This window comes from Bombina bombina, chromosome 1 (genome assembly GCF_027579735.1).
Source record: "Bombina bombina isolate aBomBom1 chromosome 1, aBomBom1.pri, whole genome shotgun sequence".
NCBI classification, from domain to species: domain Eukaryota; kingdom Metazoa; phylum Chordata; class Amphibia; order Anura; family Bombinatoridae; genus Bombina; species Bombina bombina.
In genome coordinates, this window is record NC_069499.1 from 346663651 (window position 1) to 346684046 (window position 20396).

General features: G+C 36.3%; 1 protein-coding gene across 1 annotated transcript in view; it reads right to left on the reverse strand.

Moving 5' to 3' along the window:
- Positions 1–20396, reverse strand: part of SLC23A3 (solute carrier family 23 member 3) — a 144013-nt gene that overhangs the window by 84754 nt on the left and 38863 nt on the right. Inside the window, exons 3-7 of the mRNA XM_053712425.1 lie at positions 17323–17414; positions 14606–14679; positions 13617–13798; positions 2110–2230; positions 1182–1374 (exon numbers count right to left, since the gene is read on the reverse strand). Coding sequence (XP_053568400.1) covers positions 1182–1374; positions 2110–2230; positions 13617–13798; positions 14606–14679; positions 17323–17414 — 662 coding nt within the window. The remainder of the gene's footprint in view (positions 1–1181; positions 1375–2109; positions 2231–13616; positions 13799–14605; positions 14680–17322; positions 17415–20396) is intronic.

The window sequence follows — 20396 nt, forward strand, 5'->3', positions numbered from 1 at the left end:
TTTTTTTTAATTGTTAGTATTTTTTATTTTATTGGAATAGTAAGGTAAGGTTATATATATATATATAGTTTAATGTAGTGTTTTGCGATGTGGGGGTCCGGCAGTTTAGAGGTTAATAGGTTTATTCAGTGGCGGAGATATGGGAGGCCAGAGGTTTAGAGGTAATAACTTTTTATAGTGTCGGGGAGCAGCAGAATAGGGGCTAATAGCTTTATTATAGTGTCGGCAATGTTGGGGAGCGGCGCAATAGGGGTTATAGCTTTATTATAGTGTCGGCAATGTCGGGGAGCAGCTAAATAGGGGTTAATAGCTTTATTATAGTGTTGGCGATGTCGGGGAGCGGTGGAATAGGGATCAATAAATTTATTATAATGGTGGTGATGTTGGGAAGCGGCAGAATAGGGGTTAATCATTTTTATTAGTATCGGTGATGTCGGGAGCAACAGATTAGGGGTTAATAAATTTATATAATAGTTGCAATGTGGGTGGGCAGCAGATTAGGGGTTAATAGGTAGTTTATGGGTGTTAGTGTACTTTGTAACACTTTAGTTATGAGTTTTGTGAAACATTTTTGTGGCACAAAACTCATTACTTCTCTCAGATGGCGGTATGGATCGTGTCGGTATAGGCTGTAACGCAAGCTTTTTAGCCTCACCGCACAACCTGTAATACCGGGATTATGAAAATCCCATGTAAAAACTTCATTTTATTGAGTGTGGAATGGACGTTGCGTTACAGGCTAAAATGCTTGCGGTATAGCTATACTGACTTGACTCGTAATAGTGCGTTACTGCCATTACGCTGAAATCGCCATTTTTTAGAGTTAAAAGCCGTAACACAAAACTCATAATCTACCTGTAAGTAGATTAGATAATCGAAGTAAATTGGAATGTTGTTTAAAAATTGTATTCTCTATCTGAATCATAAAAGAAAAATGTTAGGTTTCATGTCCCTTTAAGATCATATGCATCAGTGTAGGAAGCCTTGCAAACTTTAACACTCTTATTAAAGGTATATTAGAATTCTTTTACAAGTCTTCATGCAAAGACAATTACAATTATCTTACAACGCTTGATTTTCATACAAAGGCAATGTCTTTGTAATGTTTAAAAAAAAAAAAAATACCCAAAAGTAAATTTACATTACAGTACTAAAACATCCCACAATATAGTTCCACTTACCCAGCGATGGAATTTGAAACCAAGGGATATATTCTAATTCCACACCAAAGCCAGTGACAGAACTAGAACTGTTGGCTGTGATGAGTGTTGACTGATTCTGTACAAGTCTGATAGCACTTTCAACCTCTTTGCGCTTAATGACTATTTTCAGAATGATGAACACGATCCAGATGCAGGCAATTGGTAGCAACATCTGTCAGGAAAATCAGACATCAGTCAGACATCAGCTGTAGCCTGATTTACAAGCATAAAGGGACACTGTAACCAACATTTTTCTTTCGTGATTCAGATTGAGCACGAAATTTTAAGCAACTTTCTAATTTACTCCTATTATAAATTTTCTTCATTCTCTTGGTATCTTTATTTGAAATGCAAGAATGTAAGTTTAGATGCCGGCCCATTTTTGGTGAACAACCTGGGTTGTCCTTGCTGATTGGTGGATAAATTAATCCACCAATAAAAAAAGTGCTGTCCAAAGTACTAAAACAAAAAAAAAGCTTAGATGCCTTCTTTTTCAAATAATGATAGCAAGAGAACTAAGAAAAATTAAAAATAGGAGTAAATTAGAAAGTTGCTTAAAATTGCATGCTCTTTCTGAATTACAAAAAAAAATTAATTGGTTCAGTGTCCCTTTAAGATATAAAACACAGTAAGTCACATATAAATCCATACAAGTCACATATCATATACATCTACATCAGTGAAAATATCTGATAATCAGTTGTGACCAATGGGAGTTATTGGGGGAGCTTATCACTCCATATAATTATTTTAGCACCTCAGAGGTGTATTTGCCTTATATTTGTAAGGTAGCCCCTTCTTTATGTCTTCTACCCCATAGAAAAAAGAGGTAGATGGGGACAGAGTGATTTAAATACTAAAGCGTAGGGATAGGCTGCGTAAGTTGAGCAGATATATTAGAACATACCGAAAGCATGCGTAGCACTGGCACATATCTTCTGTCAGTTCGTCTTTTCAGTTCCCAAGAATAAATAGGAATGTGACAAGAGTGCAAATTCTGTGACAGCAACCCAGTTATAAAGATGAGACTAGAAAATACAAAACAAAGAATATTACATAGCTAGATATATTATGCATTTAATAATAATTATTGATCACATGGGTAAGTGATCTGCACTTTGCACGTAACAGTTTGCTTTGTGTTGCTTTTCATGGGGATTTCCTATTTGTTTTCAATACTACTATCTGCTAGTCTCCCCTTCAGAGGATTCGGTTGACTTGTGTCTACATTTTATCCCCACCCACTAGAAGCACACATTTTAGTTATTTAGTTCTGCCTTTCCCTTGGTCCATAGAAAATATGACACATATCTTAAAGGGACATAATACTCATATGCCAAATCACTTGAAACTAATGCACTGTAAAAAGCTGACAGTAAAATATCACCTGAGCATCTCTATGTAAAAAAGGAAGATATTTTACCTCACAATCTCCTCAGCTCACCAGAGTAAGTTCTGTGTAAAAAGTTATACTCAGCTGCTGCTTAGCTGCAGGTAAAAAGAAATGAACAGCAGCCAATCAGCATCAACAGTGCTGAGGTCATGAGATTTGACTTAACTCTCATGAGATTTCTTAGTAAACTTCCTTTAAACTTAATAGGGAAAAAACATTAGAGTGCACGAAAGCTCGCTCCTTCCACTAATTTAATTTTCAGTAATTTTTGTTGGAAGTTTATAAAAACCTTCCATGAAAATAACTTTGAAAATGCCATGACAGTTAAAGTAAAGTAAATAATAAACACGCTATCTAATGCATTAGAATAGGGGCCTTAGACATGATTGGGCTTGCCTTTTTTTTTTTCTTCTTGCATTTTAACCAATTCTATCCTATTCAGATTTATTGAATTATTTCTGTCATTTCCAAAATGCCATTGTGTTGTTGTGCCAAAACTGTACCTTATACATTTAGGGCTAGATTACAAGTGTCGCACTAACTGTTGTGTGTGAGCAATATCAGGGTTTTTGCAAGATGGAAATAGCGCTCCTATTACAAGTTGAAAGCAAATGTGATTGCAAGAGCGCAACCGCATTTTAAGCTCATCGGGTTAGCGCTACTAAAACCTTGTAAAGGGTAGTGCGTTAAAAAAAGTTGCACTAAACCCAACATAAACATCTAATAATAATTATTCATATAAAAAAAATAGTCATAAGGCTTAAAAGGTATATAGTATATGACAAGGTGTTTGACTGCAAAGTGCTGTAATGTATATAATACATAAATATACGTCTAAATATGTGTATGTATGCATATATGTAGGTATATATGTGTTTACATATGTAGTTATGTGTTTTACTGTATATTTACTGTACATATTTAACATCCCAATGTCCACATACAGGAAAGTATATATATATATATATATATATATATATATATATATATATATATATATATATATATATGTATGTATATGCCTATATCTGTATATCTATTACTATAATAGATATATCGGTATAGATATCTATTTTACATTAACATTATCAGATATATATAGAAATATATATTTAATAATAAACATTACATATTTTTCTATGTGAAAAACATACGACTAAATTACGAGTTGTGCGTTAGGCTTAAAAAAGCAGCGTTGGCCGGTCCCAACGCTGCTTTTTAACGCCCGCTGGTATTACTAGTCTTGAAGGTACAGGTGTACCGCTCACTTTTTTGGCCAGACTCAGAAATACCGCAAATCCACTTACGTCAATTGCGTATACTATATTTTCAATGGGACTTGCATAGCGCCGGTATTACGAGTCTGACAAAAAGTGAGCGGTAGACCCTCTCCTGTCAAGACTGGTACCGCATTTAAAAGTCAGTAGTTAAGTTTTACACTACAACGCTGTAGCATAAAACTCTTAACTAAAGTGCTAAAAAGTACACTAACACCCATAAACTATCTATTAACCCCTAAACCGAGGCCCTCCCACATCGCAAACACTAAAATACATTTTTTAACTCCTAATCTGCCGAACCGGACATCGCCGCCACTATAATAAATATATTAACCCCTAAACCGCCGCACTCCTGCATCGCAAACACTATTTAAATATTATTAACCCCTAATCTGCCGGCCCTAACATCGCCGCCACCTACCTACATTTATTAACCCCTAATCTGCCGCCCCCAACGTCGCCGCCAATATAATAAAGTTATTAACTTTAGCCCCAAAGTAATCAGCTCTTTTACCTAAAAAAAAATTACAATTCCCCCCCACATTAACACCCACCACCGACACAACCTACCCTACTCAAAAACATACCTAATCCCCCCTTTAAAAAACCTAACACTAACCCCCTAGGATTAAAGTTCAATCCTATTGGCTGATCCAATCAGCCAATAGGATTGAGCTGGCATTCTATTGGCTGTTCCAATCAGCCAATAGAATGCCAGTTCAATCCTATTGGCTGATTGCATCAGCCAATAGGATTTTTTCTACCTTAATTCCGATTGGCTGATAGAATTCTATCAGCCAATCTGAATTTAAGGGATGCCATCTTGGATGACGTCATTTAAAGGAACCTTCATTCTGTGTTTAGCCGTCGGAAGAAGAGGATGCTCCGTGTTGGATGTCTTGAAGATGGACCCGCTCCACGCCGGATGGATGAAGATAGAAGATGCCGTCTGGATGAAGACTTCTGCCCGTCTGGAGGACCACTTCGCCCGGCTTGGATGAAAACTTCTCCCGGCTACGTTGAGGACTTCGACCCAGTTGGATGAAGATGTCTCCCGGTAAGGTGATCTTCAGGGGGTTAGTGTTAGGTTTTTTTAAGGGGGGATTGGGTGGGTTTTAGAGTAGGGTTGGTTGTGTGGGTGGTGGGTTTTAATGTTGGGGGGAAATTGTAATTTTTTTTCAGGTAAAAGAGCTGATTGCTTTGGGGCAATTCCCCTCAAACGGCCCTTTTAAGGGCTATTTGTAATTTAATGTAGGGTAGGGCTTTTTTATTTTTGGGGGGGCTTTTTTATTTTGTTAGGGGGATTAGATTAGGTGTAATTAGTTTAAAAATCTTGTAATTTCTTTATTATTTCCTGTAATTTAGTGTTTTTTTTTTTGTACTTTAGATAATTTTATTTAATTGTAATTAATTGTATTTAATTTAGGTAATTAATGTAATTGTAGTGTACTGTTAGGTGTAATTGTAACTTAGGTTATGTTTTATTTTACAGGTAAATTTGTCTTTATTTTAACTAGGTAGTTATTAAATAGTTAATAACTATTTAATAACTATTGTACCTAGTTAAAATAAATACAAAGTTGCCTGTAAAATAAAAATAAACCCTAAGCTAGCTACAATGTAACTATTATAGGCTTTATTTTATAGGTAAGTATTTAGTTTTAAACAGGAATTATTTAGTTACTTGTAGTAATTTTATTTAGATTTATTTAAATTATATTTAAGTTAGGAGGCTTAGGGTTAGACTTAGGTTTAGGGGTTAATAACTTTATTATAGTGGCGGCGGCGTTGGGGACGGCAGATTAGGGGTCATTAAATGTAGTTATGTTACGGCGACATTGGGGACGGCAGAATAGGGGTTAATAAATATAATGTAGGTGTTGGCGATGTTGGGGGCAGAAGATTAGGGGTTCATAAGTATAAGGTTAAAATGTAGTTAAAATACAAGGCTAAAAGGCATGGATCCACGCTATACAATAAAAAGTATTAATGGTAGAAAATAACAGTATACAATAGGGCAATTGGACAAAGAACGGTGATACACAGTGGTGCTACAAAGTGACTTGGTGCAATACTCCAAATAAGCTAAAAATGGGGTAATGACATCAGAGGTTGCAATAAGAAAGGACAATAAAAACAGTGAAAAAATCCATCAAAAAATCAAATGTCAAAAATATCAAAAATAATGTCCAATGTGAAAATATATACGTCCAATGTGAAAAAATGTGTCCTTTGAAAAGTCAGTGCAAGAGGTAGTCAGTATGTGAGAAAATTTCCAAAATTTTCCAACCTTGATCCAAAATAAATCCGCTGCGATACTCCTATTTGGTGTGCTTCCAATGTGAAAAAAGATAGAAAATGTGGAATGTTAGTGTAGGTGTGGCCAGCCTGGAGTGGCTGGAGTGGTGAAGGTAAGTGCACACTAGATGACACAGTGCAGACAATTCCAAAAAATAAAAATATGAAAAAAAAATCAGGGGGAAAAAATATATATAAAAACCTGTGGAGAGAAAGATAAAAAACAATGTGTAGAATGATCACAATATATTCCTCCAAATGAAATAAGGCTTACCAGTGTTGTCTACGCGTTTCGGCCTTCTCTGGGCCTTTATCAAGACTGGTGTATGTTGCTTACTGATGGCCTTATATAGGGGATGTGTAATTACAACCGGAAGTGCTTTGGTTTAGCCACTTCCGGTTTGACGATTTCTGTGTTTCTCACAAAATAAGTCAGATATGTTATTCCTTATCATAATTAGTACATCAAAAGTTGCTGTATTATATTACTAGTATTTGGAGGGTCTTTGTTTATAATTTATTATGTGTTTGTAAGTACGCCGTATTTGTTTGTGACGTCACTTCCGGTTTGGACACTTCCGGTTTGACGATTTTCATTTTTATCAGAAATAATAAAGCTAAATCAGGTTATTTCTTATCACAACTAGTATATTAGAAGTTGCTCTTTTGTGTTATTAGTATTTTAAGGGTCTTTGTTTATGATTTATCTTATGTGTGTAAATACGCCGTGTTTGTTTGTGACGTCACTTCCGGTTTAGCCATATCCGGTTTGACGATATTTGTGTTGGTCACAAAAAGTTAATAAATAAGTCTACTAGCCTTTTTGTTATGGCAGTTGATAGATAGATTAATGCTTTGGTTGAATTTGTAATGTTTGAGAGATCAATGTTTATAATCTATCGTTTGTGTATAAATCCTCCTTATTGTCTATGACGTCACTTCCTGTTGTCAATATAAGTCTGTTTGTTTATTAAAGGTATGACATAAGTCAATTCTAGTATACATGATGAGTGTTTCTTTCGAACCATTTATGCGCTAAATTTATCCCTAGGGAGTTGGTGATGAGCCTTTCATGATCAGTGTATTTTATAACTTATATTCAAGTTATATTCTGATCTGAGGACTATTATATAGATGGATTGAGTAATATCTCCATAAAGGGTTGGAGCAGAAGGGTAAAGGGTTAAACACCAAATAGTTCAGATCTTAGAATAGTTTCAGTCTTATATATTATGTGTAATCCCTCATATGGTTGAATGTTATTTAAATTAATTAGTCGCTTTTGTGAGTGACATTTAACCCTATGGTGGATTATTAAGTAAAATAAAAATAAAAATAAAAATAAAATGAAATAGAAATTGAACATATGTATATAAAAATAAAATTAAAATAAACTGGACTTTTATGCTTATAGTATATTTTGATTATGTTTTAAATATAATGTTCTCAGTGTGATTAATATCGGTGGATCTCTGCTAATTAAAATGTCAACGTAATCAAATTGGCTGAGCTTGCAGGGAGAGCATATTTTATTAGCGTATCTTTATATTTACACAAAATATTGCTAGTTGTTTTCAGGGACTGTGGATGGAATGAAATAATAAAAGGAGGCCTGGTGTCTAGTGTATGGCTCGGTTTCCTATAATTGGTTGAGGAATTTGATTACATCAAATTGCATTAACTTAAATTTTGGAACTTCATATAGAAGACTGTTGTCATTCTTAATATATATAAATTGATTCCATATGGAGACCAGTGCCTTAGAGAAGGAGGCTGAAGGGTAAGGATTATATCTAATTATAGTGAGGTTGGAATTTTTAGTAGATAGTTTTTGATAAAAGCTTCTGTGCTTTTAGATCAACGGAGTTTATCTCCTTCTTTATGGGGAGAGGTACCTTTGTAGTGGAGAGTCAGACTTAGGGAAAAATAGTGGAGAGTCAGCCTTAGGGAAAAATACCCAGAGGGGAGAGGATCGTTTTGTAGGTGTAGAGATGTTATATCATATTAAATAAATGAGAGAGGTCTTCTTTATTGTTTAACCCCTTGGGGTACAGACAGTCCAGGTTAAAGATCCACTTTGATTCAGCGGTTAGTAATTTCTTTGTGTAATTACCACTCCAGCCACTCCAGGCTGGCCACACCTACACTAACATTCCACATTTTCTATCTTTTTTCACATTGGAAGCACACCAAATAGGAGTATTGCAGCGGATTTATTTTGGATCAAGGTTGGAAAATTTTGGAAATTTTCTCACATACTGACTACCTCTTGCACTGACTTTTCAAAGGACACATTTTTTCACATTGGACGTATATATTTTCACATTGGACATTATTTTTGATATTTTTGACATTTGATTTTTTGATGGATTTTTTCACTGTTTTTATTGTCCTTTCTTATTGCAACCTCTGATGTCATTACCCCATTTTTAGCTTATTTGGAGTATTGCACCAAGTCACTTTGTAGCACCACTGTGTATCACTGTTCTTTGTCCAATTGCCCTATTGTATACTGTTATTTTCTACCATTAATACTTTTTATTGTATAGCGTGGATCCATGCCTTTTAGCCTTGTATTTTAACTACATTTTAACATTGTACGACGAGCTGTAATAAATATTTTTAACACTTTAAACCTTAGCCATATATTGGCGCCTAGGATTTACCTTCCTATTTACTATTTCTCTAGGTGATAACTAGGTATCACCCCCCTAGGCCGATAAGGTTTTAGTAGGCGCTGGGATATTTTTATGTTCATAAGTATAATGCAGGTGGTGGCGGTGTCTGGAGCAGCAGATTAGGGGTTAATAATATAATGTAGGTGTCGGCGATGTCGGGGGCGGCAGATTAGGGGTTAATAAATGTAAGATTAGGGGTGTTTAGACTCGGGATTCATGTTAGGGTGTTAGGTGTAGACATAACCTTTATTTCCCCATAGGAATCAATGGGGCTGCGTTAGGAGCTAAACACTGCTTTTTTGTACGTTAGGGTTTTTTTCAGCCGGCTCTCCCCCGTTGATTCCTATGGGGAAATTGTGCACGAGCACGTTTTACCAGCTCACCGCTAACATAAGCAGCGCTGGTATTGAGGTGAGATGTGGAGCAAAATTTTGCTCTACGCACACTTTTTTGCAGTTAACGCTGGGTGTGTAAAAAGTGAGCGGTGAGCATAAACTGCTCATTAGCACCGCACAGCTTCTTACGCAAAACTGGTAATCTATCCGATAGTGTTGTAAAATATACATAACGCGATATGTGTTTTGAGATTTAGGTCTAACGCGGTGTCGGATTAGCGCACATAAAGAATTACTAATCTTAAAGTGTGTTCTTGAAATATTAAATATAACATTAAAAAAATATTAATAATAATTAAATTATTATACATACTGAAAAAAAATCCATAGAATATATATATATTTACAGTGTGTATAACAATTTTTAATAATTATTATTAATATTTTTTATATTTTAGATTTAATATTTCAAGAATGTGCTTTAAGACTAGTAATTCTTCATGTGTGTTAACCCAACATCGCGTTAGACCTAAAATGGGAAACCAGAAGCACGTTATGCACATTTTCCATTCCTATGTTCACATAGATTTTTTTAGCACAGACAGCGGCAGACCATAGACCTATACCTTCACCACACGACTACACATTACCTCATATGATTGGGGTAATTTTTGGTAAGAAGACATCCTTACTTTTTTTCAATCCTGGACATATTGCATAGAATTTCAGCACATATACCAGTTATAAACTTTTCATAAGGACTTATTGTCAATAACTATATTCTTCATTACATTGGATTTACATGTGTTATATTGTTTGAAATTGTTATAAGTTGCGCAGAAGTATCAGGATTCTTTTTTTTTTTTTTTTGCTATTAATTACAGTGTCAGGGGTACACTGATAAATTCCAGTTCTTGCTGCACTCCAACACATTTGGGTACATCAACATCTACTGTTCCTGTGACCATTAGCATTTTCACGGACATTTGTAACTTATCACATCTACTGCACAGAAGTACACATATTCATAACCCATTTGTGTTGGGCGTTTTGTATTAGTGTCCCTCCTAGAGCGCTGGTGATTTTTCTTTTTTCTTGTTTCTCCTGTCATATATATATATATATATATATATATATATATATATACACATACATATATTATATATGATAATGTAATGTAAAATAGATATTTATACCTATATATCTATAGGAATATATATATAGGTATATACAGATAAATATAGGAATATATATACAGGTATAGGTATATACAGATAAATATAGGAATATATATTTACAATACAAATAACAATTTTTGTGTATGTGAATCTATCAAAAAAATGTAATGTTTTACATGCCTGATGAAACAGCTAGACAGCTAAGAAACGCATTGCATGTGTTTTTACTTATTTGTTTTATTAAACCATTTTATTTCTAAGCCTTTTATTCACATTTTCTGCTTACATTTAACCTCTTTACCTCTGGAGTAATTAATCACTTTTCTCAGAGAACCAGCAACGGACCTTCTACCCTGGGAGACTTAATTGAAATCAGTCAACTGGAGACTGTTAAGCCCAGCTTGCGTTGTTTGCACTACTTCACAGTGCAAACCTCCATGTGAGTACCCATTTTATCTGTGTATAACACAGGGAATTTCCTTTGCTTGTTTTGTTTTCTCTGCACCATTAGGTGCTCTCTTGTTTTTATTATATTGAAGGGACTGGAATATCTTACCTCAGAGAGCCAACAACCCCTTCAGGACCCTGGGAGATGGTTTGGTAAATAGTAAGCTGGAGACTAAAAAGCCCAGCCTGCACTGATTTCACTACCTCATGAATTTCTCTGTGAGTATTCCTTTGGCATGGTTATTACCCTCTTCCAAATACATTGAGTCAAGATTTCTGCCCCATAAGGAGCTTTTCTTTGTTTCATTTATTGGAATGTGAAATATTCATAACTGCTGTCAGGTTAGCACACAAGCAATACAGGGAGTGCAGAATTATTAGGCAAATGAGTATTTTGACCACATCATCCTCTTTATGCATGTTGTCTTACTCCAAGCTGTATAGGCTCGAAAGCCTACTACCAATTAAGCATATTAGGTGATGTGCATCTCTGTAATGAGAAGGGGTGTGGTCTAATGACATCAACACCCTATATCAGGTGTGCATAATTATTAGGCAACTTCCTTTCCTTTGGCAAAATGGGTCAAAAGAAGGACTTGACAGGCTCAGAAAAGTCAAAAATAGTGAGATATCTTGCAGAGGGATGCAGCACTCTTAAAATTGCAAAGCTTCTGAAGCGTGATCATCGAACAATCAAGCGTTTCATTCAAAATAGTCAACATGGTCGCAAGAAGCGTGTGGAAAAACCAAGGCGCAAAATAACTGCCCATGAACTGAGAAAAGTCAAGCATGCAGCTGCCAAGATGCCACTTGCCACCAGTTTGGCCATATTTCAGAGCTGCAACATCACTGGAGTGCCCAAAAGCACAAGGTGTGCAATACTCAGAGACATGGCCAAGGTAAGAAAGGCTGAAAGACGACCACCACTGAACAAGACACACAAGCTGAAACGTCAAGAATGGGGCAAGAAATATCTCAAGACTGATTTTTCTAAGGTTTTATGGACTGATGAAATGAGAGTGAGTCTTGATGGGCCAGATGGATGGGCCCGTGGCTGGATTGGTAAAGGGCAGAGAGCTCCAGTCCGACTCAGACGCCAGCAAGGTGGAGGTGGAGTACTGGTTTGGGCTGGTATCATCAAAGATGAGCTTGTGGGGCCTTTTCGGGTTGAGGATGGAGTCAAGCTCAACTCCCAGTCCTACTGCCAGTTTCTGGAAGACACCTTCTTCAAGCAGTGGTACAGGAAGAAGTCTGCATCCTTCAAGAAAAACATGATTTTCATGCAGGACAATGCTCCATCACACGCGTCCAAGTACTCCACAGCGTGGCTGGCAAGAAAGGGTATAAAAGAAGAAAATCTAATGACATGGCCTCCTTGTTCACTTGATCTGAACCCCATTGAGAACCTGTGGTCCATCATCAAATGTGAGATTTACAAGGAGGGAAAAAAGTACACCTCTCTGAACAGTGTCTGGGAGGCTGTGGTTGCTGCTGCACGCAATGTTGATGGTGAACAGATCAAAACACTGACAGAATCCATGGATGGCAGGCTTTTGAGTGTCCTTGCAAAGAAAGGTGGCTATATTGGTCACTGATTTGTTTTTGAATGTCAGAAATGTATATTTGTGAATGTTGAGATGTTATATTGGTTTCACTGGTAAAAATAAATAATTGAAATGGGTATATATTTGTTTTTTGTTAAGTTGCCTAATAATTATGCACAGTAATAGTCACCTGCACACACAGATATCCCCCTAAAATAGCTATAACTAAAAACAAACTAAAAACTACTTCCAAAACTATTCAGCTTTGATATTAATGAGTTTTTTGGGTTCATTGAGAACATGGTTGTTGTTCAATAATAAAATTAATGCTCAAAAATACAACTTGCCTAATAATTCTGCACTCCCTGTAAGTGTCTATGAGAAAGAATGAGTTAACACGGTCACGATATATGAAATCCTTTGGTTGGCACAAGTTGAATTTCACTGATATGCAAATGTTTTACTTTCAACTTATAATACGCGTGCTACCCAACGCGCGCAAAAAGCTTACTTTTAGCAATGTTTGCGCACGAGTGAAAGCGATAGTGCGCCACTTGTAAACCAGTCCTTAATAGGAAGTCTTTCAAAATATTTTTATATTGTCTATAAAATATTCTCTTCCCTTGTGTCATTTATCTAGCATTCCACACTGTTTACAAGCATTCTTAGATCATTTTTCTTCTATGTTTTCCTACATTTTTTTCAAAAATTCAAATAATAGATAACAAGGTTATTTTATTTTATAGGTACACATTTTTTACATTTAGATTTTTACGTCAATGGTAAAGATCAGATGTCATTTACAATCCAAATTGATGTTTTTTACAGGTCTCTTCTAAACAATGTATCTTCAAACTTCATTAATTATGCGTTTTGCCATCATCACTAAAGATAAGAACTATATCATCCTGTCCCAAGATTGCTGAAACTTTTATTTAAAAGTTAGTTACTAGAGTTCTTGTGAGGATGGACACCACTTATCATTTAGTTAAATTATAGTATATTTAATTTAAGTCATTGCTACCAATCTTTAAACAATTTTTATACCTATTCTGTAAATGTTTATAATGATTCAGAGTTCTTTAATTACGTACATTAATCTGCTATTCCACACTGCATCAAAAGCCTTTCTAAATTGACCAGAACATCTTAATTGGCTACTTGTTCCATCTTACTGTACTTCCTCACATTGTCTAATTGGGTAAGATGGCATGGCTTATGGTCTAAATATATTTCCAAACATTTGTTGATTGACACTTACAGTAATGCAATGCCCCAGCTTGAGGAGCAGCAAAAAGTTGCCTGCTTGAAACAAGAGAGACCAATGATGGAAAGAGTGGGCGCTATCACCATGGGTCCAGAATGTTGAAGGATCCAACCCCAAAGCCCTGTAGCACCGAACAGCAACTGTAGCAGTCCTGTAACTAATAGGGCTCCTGATACCTGCATGATAAACATAAAATTAGTTACACTTGTATTTCTACACATTATCAGTCATAACCCTTATGCTCTTTATATTTCTAGAAAAGCTGTTTGATCTTGGCTTTGTAGTGCCATAGCATGCTTAGTAGTGTAGGGTCTACAATAAAGGCTGCCTATCTAAGGTGCAATATTGTAACTTTGAAAAAAATATGCACAGTGATAAAGATCAGAAGAGTGGGAGGGTTCAGTTATGATAGTGGGTCCTCCTACAGCATCTTCTTTGGGTACTTTCTCAATCAATCAGGACGAGTTAAACACTAAATAACAAAGGAATTTGGATTAAGTCAGCAGGAGGAAGACTAGTAACCTTGCTGCTGATGACTGGAAGAGACTAAAATAATATCTTTCAGGTTTGAATGTGCAAAAGCTGCTATTAATAACAACTGGGATGTCATAGTGACAAGATGCAGTCCAAGTACAGTCCATTTAATTACAATTATGGGATCTGCTTCTTTAACAAACACGTCATGTAGTACAAAACTAAATGAATAGAAAACTAAATGTTGCTGTGTGTGTGGCCTACATTTACTTTGAAATATGGAAGTTTAAAAAAATATGTCTAATTCCATCTGATTGACTGTTTGTTATATCATTTTGCAAAGGTGTTAAACATATGCTAAAGGGAGCATCTACTACAATTTTATATTATTTGTTTTATGTCCCTGAAATGTGTGTTATTGTGTATATTGTCTGGTAAAGCATACTTTTATTGCAAACCGAGGCCATCCATACACCCTGGTTTATGGAGACAATAGATGTATAACCTACCTCACTAACTGAATGAGGTCCATTCTGGAGCTGTTCACAATCAGAACCTGTACAGATCAAGGATCTCTGTGTCTCTGGATAAAATAAATAGGATACAAATGCAGTTAACAAATATATATATATATATATATATATATATATATATATATATATATATATATATATATATATATATATATATATATATATAGTGGATAGAAAAAGTCTACACACCCCTGTTAAAATGTCAGGTTTCTGTGATGTAAAAAAATGAGACAAATATAAATCATTTCAGAACTTTTTCCACCTTTAATGTGACCTATAAACTGTACATCTCAATTTAGAAACAAACTGAAATCTTTTAGGTAAAGGGAAATAAAAATAAAAAACTAAAATAATATGGTTGCATAAGTGTGAACACCCTTAAAATAATACTTTATTGAAGCACCTTTTGATTTTATTACAGCACTCAGTCTTTTTGGGTATGAGTTTTTCAGCATGGCACATCTTGACTTGGCAAGATTTGCCCACTCTTCTTTGCAAAAACACTCTAAATCTGTCAGAATGCGAGGGCATCTCCTGTGCACAGCCCTCTTCAGATCACCCCACAGATTTTGAATTGGATTCAGGTCTGGGCTCTGGCTGGGCCATCCCAAAACTTTAATCTTCTTCTGGTGAAGCCATTCCTTTGTTGATTTGGATGTATGTTTTGGGTCGTTGTCATGCTGAAAGATGAAGTTCCTCTTTATGTTCAGCTTTCTAGCAGAAGCCTGAAGTTTTTGTGCCAATATTGTATGGTATTTGGAACTGTTCATTATTCCCTCTACCTTGACTAAGGCCCCAGTTCCAGCTGAAGAAAAACAGCCCCCAAGCATGATGCTGACACCACCATGCTTCACTGTGGGTATGGTGTTTTTTTGGTGACATGCAGTGTTGTTTTTGCACCAAACACATCTTTTGGAATTATGGCCAAAAAGTTCAACTTTGGTTTCATCAAACCAGAACACCTTTTGCAACATGCTTTTGGGAAACTTCAGATGTGCTTTTGCAAAATTTAGCCGGGCTTGGATGTTTTTTTTTGTAAGAAAAGGCTTCCGTTTTGCCACTCTACCCCTATAGCCCAGACATATGAAGAATACGGGTGATTGTTGTCACATGTACTACACAGCCAGTACTTGCCAGATATTCCCTCAGCTCCTTCAATGTTGCTGTAGGCCTCTTGGCAGCCTCCCAGACCAGTTTTCTTCTCGTCTTTTCATCAATTTTGGAGGGACATCCAGTAATGTCACTGTTGCACCATATTTTCTTCACTTGATGATGACTGTCTTCACTGTGTTCCATGGTATATCTAATGCCTTGGAAATTCTTTTGTACCCTTCTCCTGACTGATACCTTTTAACAATGAGATCCCTCTGATGCTTTAGAAGCTCTCTGCGGACCATGGCTTTTGCTGTAGGATGTCAGGAAAGACCTACTAGAACAGCTGAACTTTATTTGGGGATAATCAGAGGCACTTTAAATGATGACAGGTGTGTACTGACTCCTATTTAACATGATTTTGAATGTGATTGCTTAATTCTGAACACAGCTACATCCCCAGTTATAAAAGGGTGTTCACACTTATGCAACCATATTATTTTAGTTTTTTATTTTTATTTCCCTTTACCTAAAAGATTTAAGTTTGTTTTCCAATTGAGTTGTACAGTTTATAGGTCACATTAAAGGTGGAAAAAGTTCTGAAATGATTTATCTTTGTCTCATTTTTTACATCACAGAAACCTGACATTTTAACAGGGGTGTGTAGACTTTTTATATCCACTGTATATATATATATATATATAGCAAATAGAATTATTCAAATATCCGGTATGTCATATGGTTAGAGACCCACAGACTTGGAAAAAGCCAAGGTAGGGCTAAAAAGTTAAAGGGACAGTCTAGTCAAAATTAAACTTTCATGATTCAGATAGGAAATGCAATTTTAAACAACTTTCCATTTCACTTTTATCATCAAATGTGTTTCGTTTGCTTGGTATTCTTTGTTGAAAGCTAAACCTAGATAGGCTCATATGCTAATTTCTAAGCCCTTGAAGGCCGCCGCTTATTTCAATGCATTTGACAGTTTTTCACAGCTAGAGGACGTTATTCCATGTGTGCCATACAGATAACATTGTGACCAAGCCCATGGAGTTACAAATGAGAGGCCACTGGTTGGCTAAATGCAAGTCTGTCAAAAGAATTGAAATAAGGCAGCAGTTTGCAAAGGCTCAGATACACGGTAAAAAGTATATGACTATAAGGAATGGGTAATAAATAACAATTCTGGAGTAGACTGTCCCTTTAATTTGCCTTTTTAATGTCTCTAAGCACAGCTAATATGATATATTTTATTTTACAATATAGTTTTGGTGGCTTGCACTTCAAAATAACATGGGAGAGGACTCTTTTTGCAGAGGAAGGCATTTTTCACTTTTGTGCATATACTGCTTGATGATGAAGGTTTGTAGTTTGTATTGATGGGTTTTTTCTTTTCAAATAGTGCTATATGTGTGCTGCAAGGCCACTCTTTAAAATAATATAATGAGATATTGCATTTAGCGTAAAAACAACAGTACATGTAAAGTTTGTGTCTTGCACAGCTTGTATAGTATATACTATAGTATTAGTATACAATGTTTTCAGTTTCTTAAAGTTTGATTGGCTTTTGTTTTTCAGAAAAACACTTCACAGAAACTCACCATTATTTGATGTTCTATTTAAAACAGTTTGTTTGCTGAGAATCAGCGCTGGAATAAGCAGTTCAAAGGTGGGTGCTTGCACTAGAGGCAGCCTAAAAATACAGAGCAGAAAAGCATTACATTATGAAGATCTGAAAGCCTTATACAATCTTTATCTCTACATTTAAAAATATATACTGCTCTATTCTAGTATTTTGTTAGAACAGATAATGTTTTGACAAACTCACTGCTTCCTTTTTGTTTGACCCCTATTTATAATATGATATGGAGAATGGGTTAGTAGAGATAATTACACCAAAAAACTAACAAGTTAAAGGTTTGATATTGCATTGCTACAAGACAGCCATTTTGACAAGAGAGACAGGAGAATATTTATCAAGCTCCGTACAGAGCTTGATGCCCCATGTTTCCGCGCATAACCTGTCCGCCCGCTCTGAGGCCGCGTAAAAAGAAATCGCCAGAAATCAACCCGATTTGGAGGACTACAGTCACATGATGGATATCCTCATGATGATTCTTGGAAAAGGTTAGGATGTCATCCACATAGATTATTATGAATTTGTTCAAGTAATCTCTGAAGATTTTATTAACAAAATGCTGAAACACCGTATTTTTAGTGCCCAAAACGAGTATTGAAAACTGTTTTCCATTTGTCACCCTTTCAGATTCTGACCAGATTATAAGATCCAATAAAGGTCTAATATATTAACTCTAAAGCAAAAGGATAATATATAGAAACATATACATATATGAATATATAAATCCTCTAGGAGGCGCTCAGAACAATATAAGCACAGGTGTTAATATTATAATGAATATACATAAGGAATAAACAAATACAATTAAAGATACAGGAGGGACCTGTGAAACTATGTTGGAATGGTATTCTTAAAGTTCCATTATCCCATAAAATGAGATAAATTGTACTAGAAGCGATAGCATACAAAGTTAGTGAGCTAAATACTTAAAACTCCAATTCCAAGCTTTAACGATATCCAAAAGATGATATGCTTGATGTAGGGGATGAGTAGGCAGCTCTCTTACTTCATCAGGGATGGAAGATCTATGATTTAATATGGAACAGAAAGAGGCTCCACATGTGCAAATCAATAGTACAATGTGTGGTATAAACAGAAGAGATACACACAGGGTACTCACATTCAGAAAAGGCATTCAGTCATGACCATAAAAGCAGGCTGGATTTCTACAGCAGTCCAGCTAGCTGAGCACCATCTGAATAGTTCCTCACGGTGCAAGGCCACAGCAGATCAGGAACAGAGGCAGGCAATCAGATGGAAGGGATAAAACCCTGTGGTCCGCTGCCCTTATATGTACAAAAGTTAGTATCCGTTGGAGGACTACAGTCACATGGTCGATATCCTTATGATGATTCTTGGAAAAAGTAAGGATGTCATCCAGATAGAATATTATGAATTTGTTCAAGTAATATCTGAAGATTTTATTAACAAAATGCTGAAACACCGTATTTTTGGTGCCCAAAATGAGTATTGAAGGCTGTTTTCCATTCGTCACCCTTTCAGATTCTGACCAGATTATAAGATCTAATAAAGGTCTAATATATTAAGTTGTTTCGCAAAAGAAGTATCCATAAAGATTCCTGCTGCCCCAGAATCTACTAAAGCTTGTACAGATATTTTGAGAGTCCCACAATGTATAGTAGCAGGAACAAAAAGCTTAGTTGCATGGTTAGAATGTGGCTTGACTCCTTCCCATATTTAGGGATCAAGCCCTGTCTTTTACTGGCCGGGTTGGACATTTTTTTAATAAGTGACCTATAAGGCCGGAGTACAAGCACAAGCCTAAATCCATAAGCTTTATAGCCCCCATCTCCATGGGTTCCTCTGGGTCCAAAGGACTTTTAGGATGAGCTACAGGTGTAGAGAAGTGAGGAGCCAACAATTATGTGGGCCTAGAAGTGGCTCTCCTGGTTCGTTACTTCTCCTGAAGACGTTCTGAATGACGTGCATCCAAGTGTAGTTAATTAAGCCTTCCAAAGATTCTGGAACACAGATTCACGGAAGACTAATTAGTCTTTAAGGCATTCCAACAAACCCCTATGGAAAGCTGCTCTCAAGGCACCCTGGTTCCAATTCGTCTTAGCCGCTGGGGTACAAAATTCAATGGCATACTATGCTACAGATTGATTCCCTTGACTAATATCCTAAAGGCTACTCTCAGCAGCTGCTGTTCTGCCAGGTTTGTTGAATACAGAGGAAAAGGTTGATATGAAGGAATCAATATTTTGAAGAAGCATATAATCTTTCTTTAACAAAGGCAATACCCAAGCCAGATCTTTTTTCTTTAAATAAAGAGATTAGAAAGTTCACCTTAGCAGCAAACGTAGAAAGCATGACTGGGTGACTTTTTAAATTAAGTCAACATTGGTTTAGGAAGCCCCTACATTCCTCAGGATTTCCATCATATTTCTCTGGAACAGTTGTCCCTGATGGGTCATGGCCAGGGCTAGTTCAGAGGGGTCCATTTTATTGGCCCATTTGGGGTCGGTGCTGAAGTAGACCTAAAGGCTAGAATTAAGTGAATATCACCCTCTTGCACACTGAATATAATCCAGGACGTGACCCCCAGAGACAACTGTTATACTGGAGTAAAGGATGAGTAAAAAGGCAAAGACTCATGTGCTGAACAGCTGATAATTACTCCAACAGGTTGATCAGGCAGATGAAGGACAGTAAGGCCAGACGATAATCATTAGACAATCTAACTTCAGCAGACATGCAGAGGCCACAGAGTTCACATAGGCTAAAGGCAGGCAGAGGTTAAATACATGATTTGTCAGTTTAGACAGGTGAAGGTTAAACACAAGTTTAGGCAGTTGAGGCAGGCAGTTTAGGCACTCAGAGATTATGCCCCCGTTCAGGAAGTTCAGATAGCGGTTGTTCACTAGTCAGGCAGTTCAGATAGGTAGAAGTTACTCACACATTCAGGCAGCTTAAGTAGATAGAGGTTACTCACACGTTTAGGCAGGCAGAGATAAGGGAGCCAAAGTGGCTGTAGAATACAACAAACGGGCGCCAAGGATCCACCAGCCCAAG